The sequence below is a fragment of the Vipera ursinii genome (genome assembly GCF_947247035.1).
Source record: "Vipera ursinii genome assembly, chromosome: 5".
NCBI classification, from domain to species: domain Eukaryota; kingdom Metazoa; phylum Chordata; class Lepidosauria; order Squamata; family Viperidae; genus Vipera; species Vipera ursinii.
The window spans coordinates 92150799-92165319 of record NC_139518.1 but is presented as its reverse complement, the minus strand read 5'-3'; the positions used below and the strand labels follow the sequence as shown (position 1 = coordinate 92165319).

Below are 14521 nucleotides of genomic sequence, written 5' to 3'. Positions count from 1 at the left end.
CTACACAACAGGCAACAACAATTACGCCACCTTTACACAACTCTCAACTTTCTAGAAAAGTTGTCCAACTTTGCAAACTTCTGCTTGCAAGGCCGGCCCATGCAGAAGCTCCTCGGAAAGTTTCGGCGGCCCCTCAAGAGGCTGGCTTTTAAGCCAACCTCCCCGGCTGGAGCTCCGCGCCCATCATCCCCAACCCTGCCGTCGGGAGCTCAGCTTAGGGGCAGAGGCACGTGGGAGCGACGGCCGGAAGAGGCGGGAAGGAGCGCAGCAGCACCGGCGGCGGCGGCTGCCCGACTCCTCGCTCGGTTCTTCGGGAAGCGCCCAGGAGGGAGCCAAGAGCCGTGCACGGGTTAGTTCGCCCCGCCTGGCCTGGCGTCTGAATGCAGGGAGGGAGGCTGGGGCGGGGAGGGTCGCGCGGGCCAGCTGGGCGAGGCGGCCCCTCCATCCAGCCAAACCATTGGGGAGGGGGCGGGAGGTACAGCTGTCCTCCCGGCGGACGGGGGACTCCAGGGGCTGCCCAGAGCCGGGGCGCGCCAGGAGGCATCGGGGCAACTTGAGACCAGCCTCCGGGGGTCTCCTTCCAGGCGGCAGGGGGGAGCCACGGCCCGGCGGGGTCCCAGCCGGCCCGGTGGGAGGAGGGGCACAAGCGCCCCCGGCCCTCTCTCGCCTGCCCGTGGCGGCCTTTCCCGGACCGGGAGCTGCAGCGCCGCCGCCTGCGCCCGCCCGGGCCGGAATCCTCCGGGGGCGGAGACGAGGACCAGCGCCCGCTCGCCTTGCCGAGCCCGCCCGCTCGCTCGCTCGCCTTGCCGAGCCCGCTCCGGGCCCCCGCTTTGGCGCCGCGCGCCGATTGGCCCGTTTGAAAGCGGCGGCGCGGCGTCATTGGCGGGCGGGCGAGTGCGACTGCGGCGCGGTTAATTTGAATCTGCCGGCGGGGCTTTTTGGGTCCGGAAGGAGGCTCTTGCGCCGCGGAGGCACCGGCGGAGGAGCGGTAAGGCGAGAGGCGCCCGCGGGAGCCCTGCTGCAAGGCCCGGGGGACCGGCTGGGCGGGGACAAGCGCAACCGCCCCCACCCACCCCCCATCCAGGCCAGCGGTGGAGCTCCGGCCCCGGGGTGGGAGGGCTCCAAAAGGCTTCCGTGGGGGCGGGGGGGGGACCGCTTTTCTGTGCAGCTCTTAGCTGAAGGCGAAGGGGTCAAAGGGAGGAAAATCAGCCGACTGGGAGTGGGCTGAGTTGGGTTCAGGCGCATGGAGGAGGGCCTGTGGCCTTCCCGGGTGGGGGAAAAGGGAAAGTATCCAAAGGGAGGGGGACGTTTGCTACAAATGGTTACTCTCCTCGCTTTCTTTCAGCTCGAGAATCCTTTGGAGCGATGGACGACTACACCAAGATAGAAAAGATTGGCGAAGGTAGGTGCCCCCTGACCTCTGATGAGGGGGGGAGGGGAGGAGCTCCCAGTGCCCTCGCGTGAGGCCTCCTTCATGTCTCCCATTGAATTATGCTAGAGAGAAACTTATGGGATGAAGGTTTTTTGAAATATGTAAAGCAGACAAAACGGGAGGCTGTACCAGCCAAACGTTGCCTCTCTTCCCCTTGGAGATGTTGTGGAGCTTTGCAGCTTTTAAGAAAGCAGAGATCCACATCGGCCTTCACACTCCTAGCACCCAGGGTTCTCCCAGGAGCTCATCGTTTAAAAACCAAACAACCCAAACTGTGGGACATTGACACACATCACATGATTGAGGACTGACTACCCACCAAAAATCTTGCAAGAGAAAATGCGAGGTAGTTGCTTTGGGGAACAGAACGATCATCTTTGTGCCCGACATCTTTAGTTCCTTGGAGACAATGTTTTGGCCTTGGTGGGTTTGTCTTGGGCTCTTGGTGCACAATACCTGAAGAGGAATCGACTTCTATTTTGCAAAACTGTCCCTCAGCAATACCTCTTAATCTGGTAAATAAGATGCCTTTTCTCTTCTTGTGAGCTTCTGGAAAGAATTGGAGGCCGTTGTGTGTTCTCTGAGCATCCAAGTTCATCCCTCTAGTGTGCCAAGTTGCTTTGTTTGGTGTTCTTTCTTGGCTTCCCTCTTCCAAGCCTTGGCAACCCCTTCCCTCGCTTCATTCACAATTTAAAAATTCAACAGCTTCCCCTCCCCGGTTGCCTTTTCCCCTTGCGCTAGGAACATACGGCGTGGTGTACAAAGGCAAGCACAAGGCCACTGGCCAAGTGGTGGCCATGAAGAAAATCCGTCTGGAAAGCGATGAAGAGGGTGTTCCCAGCACGGCCATCAGGGAGGTTTCCCTGCTGAAAGAGCTACACCATCCCAATATAGTGTGGTGAGTACAACCCTGTGGTTCACTGTGACAAAAAGGATGCTTTGCGTATGTGGAGAGACGGGAAGGAAGCTACGTCACTCTTATTGTTCCACATCGTTTGCACACACACACAAACACACACCCAAAATAGGCCTTTCATGAAATACAGGCAATATCAGTAAATGCCTAGGTACTGATGGTCCTCGACTTATGGCCACAATTGGGACCAGAATTTCTGTTGCTAAGAAGGGCAGTTGGTTAAGTGAATGGTGACCAATTTTACTAGCCTTTTGGCCATGTTTGTTGAGCAAACGATTGTAGTGACTTATGCAGGGCAGAAGCGAACCCAGCTTCCCCCATTGACTTCACTTGTCAGATGCTGGCTGGGAAGGTTGCAAATGGTGATCATAGGACCCTGGCACACTACAACCATGCTGATCCACCCATTTCTCAAGCCTTCAGATCTCCAACTGCAAAAACAATATGGCTTAGCTCAGGACTTGAGTTTCTGAGATTGTGATGCTCTTCCTTGGAACTCGGCTCCAGTGCGCTTAAGCGAGGCTTCTTTCCAGGTGGAGGGGCTGGGGGGGGGGTGTTGCTGCATTGGGTTGATTTTTATGGATAAAGATGCTTGCTAGTTGATCCCACCATGTCTATTTGCACCTGGTGAAGTCTAGCTAGTCTGGTCTCATTGCTTATTGCTACAAAATGCTCATTTAGTTAAGAGGAACATTAACAGGGATACATCTAATGGGCTAGTAAAATTTCTTGCTTTTGAATGTTTATGTTAGCCTTTCCAGGGAAAATGCAGGGAATTTTAAGCGGGACAGAAGTTTTCATGATACGAAAAAATAAATGAAAATGTCTACACTATTGCTGTAACAGCTTTTAGACATCATGCTATACCAGATTTTTTTTAAATCAGTGGGAGCATCTGAACAAACTAGAGAAAAGTACTAATTAATGATACAATTAGATAATTATTAATTTGGCATTTTGTGGGGAATGGGAGCTTGCAGAGCAGTTAGAGTAGGGGTAGGCAACCTTGGCTCTTTTATGACTCGTGGACTTCAACTCCCAGAATTCCTGCTGGCTCAGGAATTCTGAGAGTTGAAGTCCACGAGTCATAAAAGAGCCAAGGTTGCCTACCCCTGGGTTAGAGGGAGCTGTTGTGCTGGCTAGCGTGAAGGAGTTTTGAGTTGTCTTCACTTGTTCAAACAAATCTCTTTAGTCTTCAGGATGTTCTTATGCAAGACTCAAGGCTTTACCTTATCTTTGAATTTCTTTCCATGGATCTCAAGAAATACTTGGATTCTATCCCATCGGGACAATATTTAGATCGTATGCTCGTTAAGGTAAGAAAGAGTAAAATAAAACAAAAAAAAGAAGGTCTGGAAAAAAAATTTCTAGCTCATTTCTGCCCTGAGCCTCCTATGGTTGAGATTGGTGGAAGCAGCATAAAAGCATGCGAGTGTGTATAAAAAGTTGTGGGGTTTTTTTGAGGGGTTTTGGCCAAGGAATCCCTGCTTGTGAACTGCAAAGTGCACCATCTGTTAAAGACAGCTGTTGTGAAGTTCAGCATGTGCCAAATAAGCTTAGATTTTCCTACTGCTTTTGCAAGTATCTTGTCTACGCTCAGGGACATCCATAATGACCCTTTTCTGACAAAAGTCATCGTGCAATCCTAGGACTTACCGACTTGCATCAGAAATGCAAGTATGTAAGCTCTGTGTTGGATGATGCATGGCTGTGCATCGTTGAATGACGCTGATTGGCTATGGATGCTACGGATAGTTCTCTTGGGAGAAGATGTTAACCATTCTCTGAAGCGGAAGTCTTTGCTCTTCTCATTCTTTCAGAGCTACTTGTACCAAATCTTGCAAGGTATTGTGTTCTGCCACTCAAGAAGGGTTCTTCACAGAGATCTGAAACCTCAGAACTTGTTAATCGATGACAATGGTGTGATTAAGCTAGCCGACTTTGGGCTGGCGCGCGCTTTCGGCATCCCTGTGCGTGTCTACACACACGAGGTAAGGGCTCCTCCTTCAGGCAGGACCAGATCTCTGAAGAGGTTGAAGCACTTCCCTTTTGGGGTGGGGGGCGTGTGGGTGTGAAAGGGTCCTGTGGGGATAATATAGGGGCGGCCTGCTGATGGGGCTGTTGGGAGTGGAAGGCGCTTCCCAAGATGGCCCTGTGTGAACAGAGGTTTGGCAGCAATTTGTGTTCAACTAGAAACCGCTTGAAAACAACCTTCCTTTTTCTTTTGGTGGCAACGGTGCTAACGTGGGCTCACTGAGGGAGCAAATGGGTCTTGAGTGCCTCTTCATCCTGAAGAGTTTAGGTCAGTGATGGCGAACCAATGGCAAGCGTGCCAGAGGCGGCACTCAGAGCCCTCTCTGTGGGCACACCTGCCGCCACCACTGGCAGCTTGCGCAGGTCCATTAGGCTACCGCCAGTGCCCAGAACGGCAGCTCTGCCCAGCACAAAGGAAGCAAAGCCAGCTAGCAAGCTCAATTATAGGTGGTAGAGCACACCCCTATGCGCTCAGCCGCCCCTGCCTCGCCTTGCCTTCCTTTCCCCACAGGACGAGCCTCCTGCCCACCACCCCACCCACCAGAGACCCCCTGGATCTCCCCCAATCCTGCCCAGCCCCCACAGGCAACCCCCCTGTGAGCAACATCAAGGTGGCCATGACTGGCCACGCCCACCAAATCTGCCATGACCACATCAGCCAATGGGCCATGCCCCCACCCTCCCAGTCTCTGAGGGCACCACAATGCTGATGCTGCCCTGGCACTTTGCTATAAATAAGTGGGTCTTGGGTTGCGGTTTGGGCACTCAGTCTCTAAAAGGTTGGCCATCACTGGTTTAGGTAGTAGCCGGTCAGCCCCAAACCTGGCACTTAAATTTATGAGATTCAAGCAGAAGGGTGCTTGCTACCAATATTCCTTCTGTGAGTGGATGATCGCCCTACCTAGAACTTCCAAAAGGTGTTGAAGCTTTTTTCTTGTTGAAATAGGTAAAATCCAATCGCCGATTTCCTTTCTAGGTGGTAACCTTGTGGTACAGATCCCCAGAGGTCTTGCTTGGCTCTGCCCGCTACTCGACGCCCGTAGACGTATGGAGCATTGGGACCATCTTTGCAGAAATGGCCACCAAGAAGCCACTGTTCCACGGGGATTCAGAAATCGACCAGCTCTTCCGGATCTTCAGGTATCAAGACTGGGATAAACAATCAACTGGGGAAATTAAAATCTGTCGCTTGGGTGTCACCTCTGCATGCTCCACACTTGAGATAGACATCTGTGGGGTTCCCTAATGAATTAGGACTGCTCTGCTCAGGGTTCCTGGCTGTTCTCATGACAGACAACTCTACAGTAGTGGCCAAAATGGTGGAAACCTTTTGGGAAAAGTGTATTTTTGAGTTTTGATGGCTAATGACACCACTACTTTTTTTTTTTTTGGAGTAGTACCATAAAATTATATATCAGTGGAAAGGTAATTTAATCAAGAATGTAATGTGACATAGTTTGTTCAATTATCTGTACTGTATTCTATGAAAAGTTGTAGCCAAATAACCAGAAAAAAGGAAGCACAACTTGCTTAGGTTGATCTCAGGTAGCTTTCCTTCGTCCGATTGTAGCCAATGAGCATGAGTGTTTAGAGAGCCAATTGGGTGTCATCTTGTTTTGGCAATGAGCCAATCAGATCGCAGTAGGATTCATTTATTGATGTCCTGTACTGAAGCTGAGAGGAGGACATTTGTCAGTGTGTTATGTGATCGCTATGAAGATGGTTGGGGTTTTTTTCCCCTTTCATTTAATGAGCTTGTAAAACGTAATAAAATCAAAGTAATGGTGCAAAGAGTTGACTGGTTGCCCAGAAAGCGATGTAAAATAGTATTATTAAGTGAACAAGGCTACATGTCATGTTTCCGACAGATGAAACTCTTCAAAGAACTTTGAGGCGTTCCTTGCTTTAAATAATCTTTATTTGAGTAGCACAGCATTGGCACTAACATAATTGAAGCCAAAAACTGAGTTCCCCTCCCTTGAGCACGTAGTATCAAAGCACAATTCTCTCCCCCTGTTAACAGCCATAAATCACATTCCCCAATTAGTTTAAAACAGACATGTAAAACTTGCGACGTCACATGACGTCGCGCAACGGATGGTTTTGTCATTGCTGGCAATGGGGTGGGCGCGGCATCCTTGTGACGCATCCAGCCCACGGGCCGGCAGTTTGACACCCCTGGTTTAAAACGAGGGCTTCTTCTCCAGCCCACCAATTCTTTATCATCTCTTATTTCAATAACCTTGGTTCTCACACTAAGATTCAACATTATTATGTCTAGCTAGACTCTCGTGCACATTCGCCTCCCCAGCATCATCTAACTGTAAAAGCCAAAAGAAGAAAATGGCTGCATCTCCATCTGTTGTCAATGCAAAAACATCCAATGTTAGCAGTGTTGACACTACAGTTGTAAAAAAATTAGAAGAAAAATTGGTGAAAACCTAACCAAAGGTGGCATTTCTACAATTTTCCACAATTTTGGCCCCTATTATACAGGTGGTTGGAGTATGTCTCTGCTGACCTGCTGTTATGTATGGCTAGAACTACAGATGAGTTTAGGAGCGCGAAACAGCATTTTCTTTACAGTTTTTTCCCCCCCCCCAAAAAAAATCAGTCCGCTGTGCATTGAGTGGAACCCACTCAAATGCATTTGCCAACTTACCTTAAAAGGGGATTGCTTTTGGTGCCGATGGGCTGATCCAAAGCTCTGCAAAGTTCAGAGCAGTAAAGGAAGTGGACTCACACACACACACACACACACCTGTTGTGTCCTATTACATCCCTCCTGCTGGGCCAATGGAAGCAAAATGATATTTTCCAGCCTGAAGGTGGTTCCCCTATTTCTTCCCAGTCCTGGGGTGCCCAGATGAAATGGGAAGGCAGACCCACACAGGCACAGCCAAAGGACAGCCTCTTTTTTTTCCCCTGCTGTTGCCAAGGCCACAAAGTTTCTATGTCAGTTTGTGAACAGGTGATGGCAGGGGAGTCTTAGCCAGCTGGTCTTCACCCTCCGAGGGTGGGACTCCGAAAGCCTCCCTCCTTCTGAGGTCTCCTAGGAGGGCAGATTCAACCCACCCTTTTCTCCTCTTCCCGACAGAGCGTTGGGGACCCCCAACAATGACGTGTGGCCAGAAGTAGAATCCTTGCAGGATTACAAGAACACCTTCCCCAAATGGAAACCGAGCAGTCTGGCATCGCATGTGAAGAATTTGGACGATGAAGGCCTGGATCTGCTCTCCGTAAGTGAATGCATCGCTCTTCTGCGGGATCTGGAAGTTGGGTCGTGTGCCAAGTGGGCTTCTTTTGAGTTTGAGTTTGAAACCTTTCCCTGCTTATCCAGCTACCTTCTTGAGTCTGACCCATGGGGGGGGTTCCCCCCTAACCAACTTACTGAAAAGACTATTTGGATAAGCGGTGAAACGTTTCAAACTAAAAAAGGATAGTCCAGTTATACCTCAGCTTCCAGACAGTTTGAGCTGGATGACTGAGGGTCTTCGTCAACATCTGCACACCCTTCAAGGGCCTCAAGGTGGCCCTTTGGATTCTTCTGAAGGGGAAATAAGATGTCTCTCTTGGCTGTTAGACCGGATGGCGGAGGCATTGGACAGAAAGCAGGGTGGCCAGGCTTGAGGAAATAGCTGCAGGTCTGCAACTTGGTTTGGTGAACTGTTGCTGGGAGAAGCCAGGATTTTATGGTAGTTTATCTTCACAAACAGTTCTTGATGTAGCCGTTTGTTTCAAATCCAAATGTGTCCCTAATGCAAGTCTGCTGTTCGGATAACAATTTGTTTGGCTTGTACCTTCTGGATTAAGGGACAACTGCTGGTTGTCCACACAGTTATTCTAACGGGTAAAATAGGGTATTCCTGAGCCAGGTGCATGCAAATGAGTTGCATTCGTATAATCTGCCAGAGGGAAGGTGCCAGGAAGGGTTTTGCCAGATGAGATTCGGTCCTGCGTTTTCCTTGCTTCAACATTTTTCTAGCATCTACCATCTTCCCACAATCGGACGGTCTTGAGCATGTTATCTGTACTGAGTTCGATCCTGTTTCCCCCGATGATGTGGACAGGATTATGGGGAGGCTGAGCTCCACCACCTGTTTGTTGGACCCATGCCCCTCCTGGCTGGTTTATGCGGCCCAGGAGGAGACACAAAGCTGGTTCCAGGCAGTAATAACTGCTTCTTTGAAGGAGGGTATCTTCCCCGCCACCTTGAAGGAGGCGGTGGTGAGACCCCTCCTCAAGAAGCCTGCCCTGGACCCGGCTGTTTTAAATAACGATCGTCCGGTCTCCAACCTTCGCTTTTTGGCGAAGGTTGTTGAGAGTGTGGTGGCGCATCAGCTTCCTCCGTTCCTGGAGGAAACTGATTATCTGGACCCGTACCAATCGGGTTTCAGGCCCAGGCACAGCACGGAGACGGCATTGGTCGTGCTGGTGAATGATCTCTGGCGGGCTCGGGACGGGTTGTTCCTCTGTCCTAGTCCTATTAGATCTCTCAGCGGCTTTTGATACCATCGACCATGGTATCCTACTGTGACGTCTCAGGGGGTTGGGAGTGGGAGGCACCGTTTTACGGTGATTCTCCTCCTATCTCCTGGGCCGCTCGCAGTCGGTGTTGACGGAAGGGCAGAGATCCGCCCCGAGGCCTCTCATTTGTGGAGTTCCTCAGGGGTCGGTTCTCTCTCCTCTCCTGTTCAACATCTATATGAAGCCGCTGGGTGAGATCATTGGTGGTTTTGGGGTGGGGTATCAGTATGCTGATGATACCCAACTTTTTTTCTCCACCCCGAACCAACCCAGCGATGCCCTCGCCGTGATGTCCTGTTGCCTGGAGGTGGTCCAGGTCTGGATGGGGAGAAACAGGCTTTGTCTCAATCCTGCCAAGACTGAGTGGCTGTGCATACCGGCATCTCGGGGTCACCAGACTATTCCATCTTTAACGATGGGGGGGGTGAGGTGTTCTCTCCCCCCCCCCCCCCGTTGGGTGTCCTCCTGGATTCACGGCCCAATTTTGAAGATCACATAGGAGCCGTGACCAGAGGGGCTTTTGCACAGGTTCGCCTGGTGCGCCAGTTGCGACCCTATCTGGACCGCGATGTCACCCATGCACTCGTGACCTCCCAGTTAGACTACTGCAACGCTCTACACAGGGCTGCCCTTGAGGACCACTCGGAGGCTTCAGCTGGTGCAGAATGCGGCCACACAAGTTGTGATGGGGGTTTCCCGATACTCCCATGTAACATCTCTACTCCGCGAGCTGCATTGGCTTCCGGTTGCCCTCCGGGTGAGATTCAAGGTGCTGGTGATGACCTATAAAGCCCTAAATGGCTTGGGTCCGGGATATCTGAGGGAACACCTGCTGCCGGCATCAAGTTCCCTTCGTCCTGTGCACTCCCACAGGGAGGGCCTTCTCAGGGTGCCGCCGGTAAAAGATTGCCGGCGGATAACACCCAGGGGGAGGGCCTTCTCAGTGGGTGCACCTGCCCTTTGGAACCAGCTACCTGTAGAGCTTAGGACTGCCCCCGACCTTCCGTCATTCCGCCAGGACCTGAAGACCTGGCTCTTTGAGCTTTCCGGCCCAGGCTGAGAGTTTTTAATTGGGGGTTTTATATTTTTCAGGGATCAAATTTAATTATTTTTAATTATTTTTAACTTTTGTATTGTATTGACGTTTTTAAATACCTTGTAAACCGCCCTGAGTCCTACGGGAAAAGGGCGGTATATAAATTCAATAAACTTAAACTTAAACTGCAGGGTCTGCTCCCCTCCCCCTCCCCCCCCCGCAAAAGGATGTCATTCTGATCAGTGATGGAGAACCATTTAGAGACCAAGTGCCCAAACTGCAACCCAATACCCACTTATGTATCGGGTGCTAGGTGGGTGTGGCCCATTGGGTGGGCAGACTGGGTAGGACTAAAAAATTCAATCAATACCAACTGTGCGAGAACTTTTTTTTCCCCCGTGGGAAGTTGAAATTAATTGATTGAACCTTTTTTTCTTTTTCTTTTTTGCACACGGCGGTGGAAGCGAAAAAGTTTTATAAAACCCAGCTGAAGGCCTAGGACTGGGGCGACGGTGCGCGTGCCCACAGAGAGGGCTCTGTGTGGCACGCGTGCCATAAGTTCGCCACCATGGCTCTAGATCAGACATGTCAAACTCGTAATGTCGCATGACGTATTGGGATTGTCTGGCCTGCGGGCTGGCAGCTTGACACCCCTGCTCTAGTTGCAGAGTGGTCATCAGGATTACTCAGTAGGTTGCTAGTTGTCTAGTATATATTTGTGATTCTGGCTTTCCACGGCCCAACTTGTTTTGAGGTACTTCTCATGAAGTTGTGTAGGACAGCAGTCCCCAACCTTTTTGGCACCAGGGACCAGTTTCATGGGAGACAGTTTTCCACAGACCGGGGCAGGGGGAGAAATGTTCAACCTAGATCCCACATATGGACAGTTTCCCTCGCCCACCGCTCACCTCTAACTGTGCAGCCCAGTTCCTAACTGGCCAATACCGGCCGGCATCCCAGGGGATGAGGACCCCTGGGTAGGACCCCTGTGATCTATTGTTTGTTCTAATGTCCAGAAGACATAGTATTTCTCACCTTGCATTAAATGGTTAAGGAGATGACCGGTAGGTCTAGAGTGGGCATCTCTCCCCTTTCTCTTCTTAACATCCACGTAGGGAGACTCTGATTCAGCCATAGGGACCAGACCCCACTGAATATAATAGCTACCCACCACCTTTCCCATGGCAACCAATGGCTTTCCTGCCGTACTTTATTTGGGTTAACAGTTAAGGCCCTTTGAATTAACAGATTACAATCCTTCTTGCCTGTGGATTGTCGGTGGGTGATGTGTCCCTTTGTTCTGACTTGCAGAAAATGTTGATCTACGATCCCGCAAAAAGGATTTCTGGCCGTATGGCCCTGAATCACCCATACTTTGACGATCTGGACAAATCGAAACTCCCAGCCAACCGGCTCAAGAAATGCTAACTGTTGGTTTGTTGAAGAAGCTGCTGAGTTTTCTAGGAGAGTATGCGCAAATTGTAGCTCATCTTTTTTTATATGTGTCTTGTCTTGATCTAAAATTATAGCCCTGTTTAGAGTACCCTAATGTAAAATCCTCCTCAAATGTAAATATTAATCAATTTAGCCCTCAATAAAATTGTGCACTGTTAATTATTCCCACCGAGATATAAACAAATCCTTCAAAACTAGGATGGAATATTTCTTCCAGATGCTTGCAGATGCTCGGCTGACTACCAAAAGGGGCTAAAGGATTTTAGCCTTGGGGCTAAAGTGGAGAACACGTGGGCAGCCCCTGCTGTGATCTGCAACTCCTTTCGGGTCAGTGAGGGTCAACCTCTAGTCCACCAGCAGACTGGGGAGTGGTCTCATCGCATCTGCCTCATCTTGAGGTGCAGCAATAGAAGTTGCAGCAGACCATAGTTCCATTAAATATTTGTTTTCTTGTATGAAACCTGAGATTTCAGATACCAGCTGCTTCCTGAGGATCTCAAGCCATGGAAACTCAGACTTTTTTGTCTCGGCTGACAGGCAGACATTCCACCGAAGGAGCTCTGTTTACTGAGCTCACTTTGTCGTGTTCTGAAGCAGAGGAGGAAATGAGGTCATCATAAATGTAATCAATTCAAGTGAGAAATATGGTGGCTGCTGCGTCCATGACTCAACAAACCGACTTGTCAGCCTGCCATTTCCGCTTGAACCACAAGATGTCAGCACAGTCTCTGCACAATCATAGAGAAATCAAGGCGTGGTGGGAGACACTGCAGAATACAGCTGAATCACACTGGAATAGCTTGCAGGATGATTAGAGGGGCGTGTGTAGTTGTATGTGAGTTTATGGGGCAGAATTACTACACTTAAAAATGATTGTTTAAAGGATGGCAAACTGTTTAAAACCCTATCTCCATTCTCTCATCTTGGGTTTTGCTTTCTGGGAGTAGCTGGTGGATAGGAAGATGATTGCTTTTCTGAAAGGAGTGTTCATCATATTTGCCAAATCTGTTGAAATCATATTTACTTAATATAAATCTAATATCTAATGTTTTGCACTGTTAGACTGAAAAGTGCTACTACATGTTTTGTTTTGGCATCAGCATCTTCTGCTTTCTCCTTCAACCACAAGCAAATTTGTGCGTTCACTTGACCTGTGAAGGAACAAACCCTTTTCTCAACTCCAAAGCATCTTGAACTCAAGAAATAAGTATAGGAATGCTTTTCCGCTTCCACTCACGGCTTCCCATCTTTGGCCAAGTGTGAAACCCAAACACTTTCAACATATGTGGATACAATTCATTTGCATTTAATGCAGGTGAGAAAATTCTGCTGGTGCATCTCTGCTCTTCCCCTTAATTAGAAGTGTGATACAGAAAATATTGTGCTTCCAGCTGGCCATTCATTACCACAAAATGTTCATAAATTTCTGAACAAAATTAAAAGGAGGAAATTTAATCCAATATAAGTAAATTATGCCTCAATTCCAGGCTTTTTCTGTCTGCCTTAGAAGAAAGGTCTTGTGTAAACAATCCATAGAAAGAAATATTTTGGGAAATATTAAAAAGGCAGAATATATTTCCCCAAAGGATTTTAAAGGCAGAAACCAACCCCCCCTCTCTGCCCCAGACGGAAACCAGGTCTGCAAAAATGCAGATGTGATAATCATGTCAGAAAGATTGGAGTTAGGAAACTGGGATTAGAAAGATCCCTAGAATCAACAATCCCTCACCAAAAAATTCCAACAGTCATCAGCCACAGCTACAAGGAACCAGGATATGACCTTGGGGATATAATAGGATTAACCCACCACCATCAGAATACCAGGAAGGCACACTCAGACTCAGGTCAAAGTTCATGCCACAGGAACAACTCCAAACAAAAGCTCAAGAAGGTATAAATACCCACCATACTCTACTACATGTGGTTAGTTTTTCCAGAGCCATCTTTCTGTCTGGCTCTCCTCTTCAATAAACTACAACCTTCTTTCTAAAGCAATCTCCATTTTGCTTATTCCCTGCTTGGACTGGACCCTGATGAAGATTTTTCTTTCTACAGTATATATAACTTTGGTTTTATTTGTTATCCACATCTTAACACCTGGCAATAACCAACTGGTGAACTCTGGCTATGGCAGTTAAAACTCATCCAAAAGGTGAGACCACCTTCTAAATCTTTCATTTGCCACTTTAACTGCCTAGAGTTGGGATGGATTATCAGACCGTCCTTGTCTCAAGCCATCCTAAACACATAGGGTCTCTCCTTTACATATGGCCATCTTGTGACCAGAGTCATTCTGTGGAGAAATACACACGTATGAATGCGTACAACATTTTTTTTGCGTGTGGGGGGCGGGTTTAGTCAATCAGAAAAGACATGCACATGTCCACTTCAAACTTCAGCAAGATGTAGAGGTAGGAAACAGCAGCAGAACTTTTTAACGTCTCAATTCAAATTAAATTTTCAAAGTTGATCCATTCTTAAGAAAGGCTTAAAGGATGCATTCCCTGTCTAAGAGCAGGTCTGCAGCCACCAATGTGTTTTTAGATATTTTACACTGGGCCCAATCCTCAACCCCTCCGTAGACTTTGCCTTCTTCTAGGACATTCTTTTCATGAACAAATTTAGGAAGACAAGATGCAAGGTGAAGTCATGGCCAGCGGGAGGAAATGGTGGATTTGGAGGGCTTCCTTGGTGCCTGCACTGTGCTACCAGAATAACAGGTCCTCAGTTGCAAAGGGGAACCTGTAATTAGTGGAGGGCGGGGGAGAGAAAGGAAGGGCTCTGAACTGTCCAAAAGGGCACCAGGACCTGCACCTGAAGTGCTCTGTATGGCTTAGGACAGGTGCCTGTGCAACAAACACAAGGCAGCAAAGGTGGCTTTAGATCCCTGGGATGAAAACTTTATACTCCGGTTCTGTGTCTTTGTAAGCCTTGCAATCATACATGGCCGTGTGACCAAGTTGGGTCCAGGCTCAAGAGTTCTAGAAAGACTGGAAAGAAGCGTGAATGGCTTTTAACACATTCTTTAAAATGAGAGAGTCGAGGCAAGATTGTATAGCTAAACCATTTTATTGAGATGCTTTTCCCAAAATAGAAACAAAAGTAAGTCCCACCAAGCTTA

General features: G+C 48.9%; 1 protein-coding gene across 1 annotated transcript; it reads left to right on the top strand.

The window, feature by feature from the left end:
* The first annotated feature begins 276 nt into the window (after positions 1 to 276).
* Positions 277 to 11528, top strand: CDK1 (cyclin dependent kinase 1). Its single transcript, XM_083364264.1, has 8 exons — positions 277 to 349; positions 1346 to 1402; positions 2174 to 2330; positions 3541 to 3664; positions 4169 to 4339; positions 5359 to 5522; positions 7480 to 7621; positions 11257 to 11528. Exons 2-8 carry the CDS (start codon positions 1366 to 1368, stop codon positions 11371 to 11373), a joined length of 912 nt encoding a protein of 303 aa, XP_083220390.1. The 5' UTR covers positions 277 to 349; positions 1346 to 1365; the 3' UTR covers positions 11374 to 11528.
* Positions 11529 to 14521: the final 2993 nt, after the last annotated feature.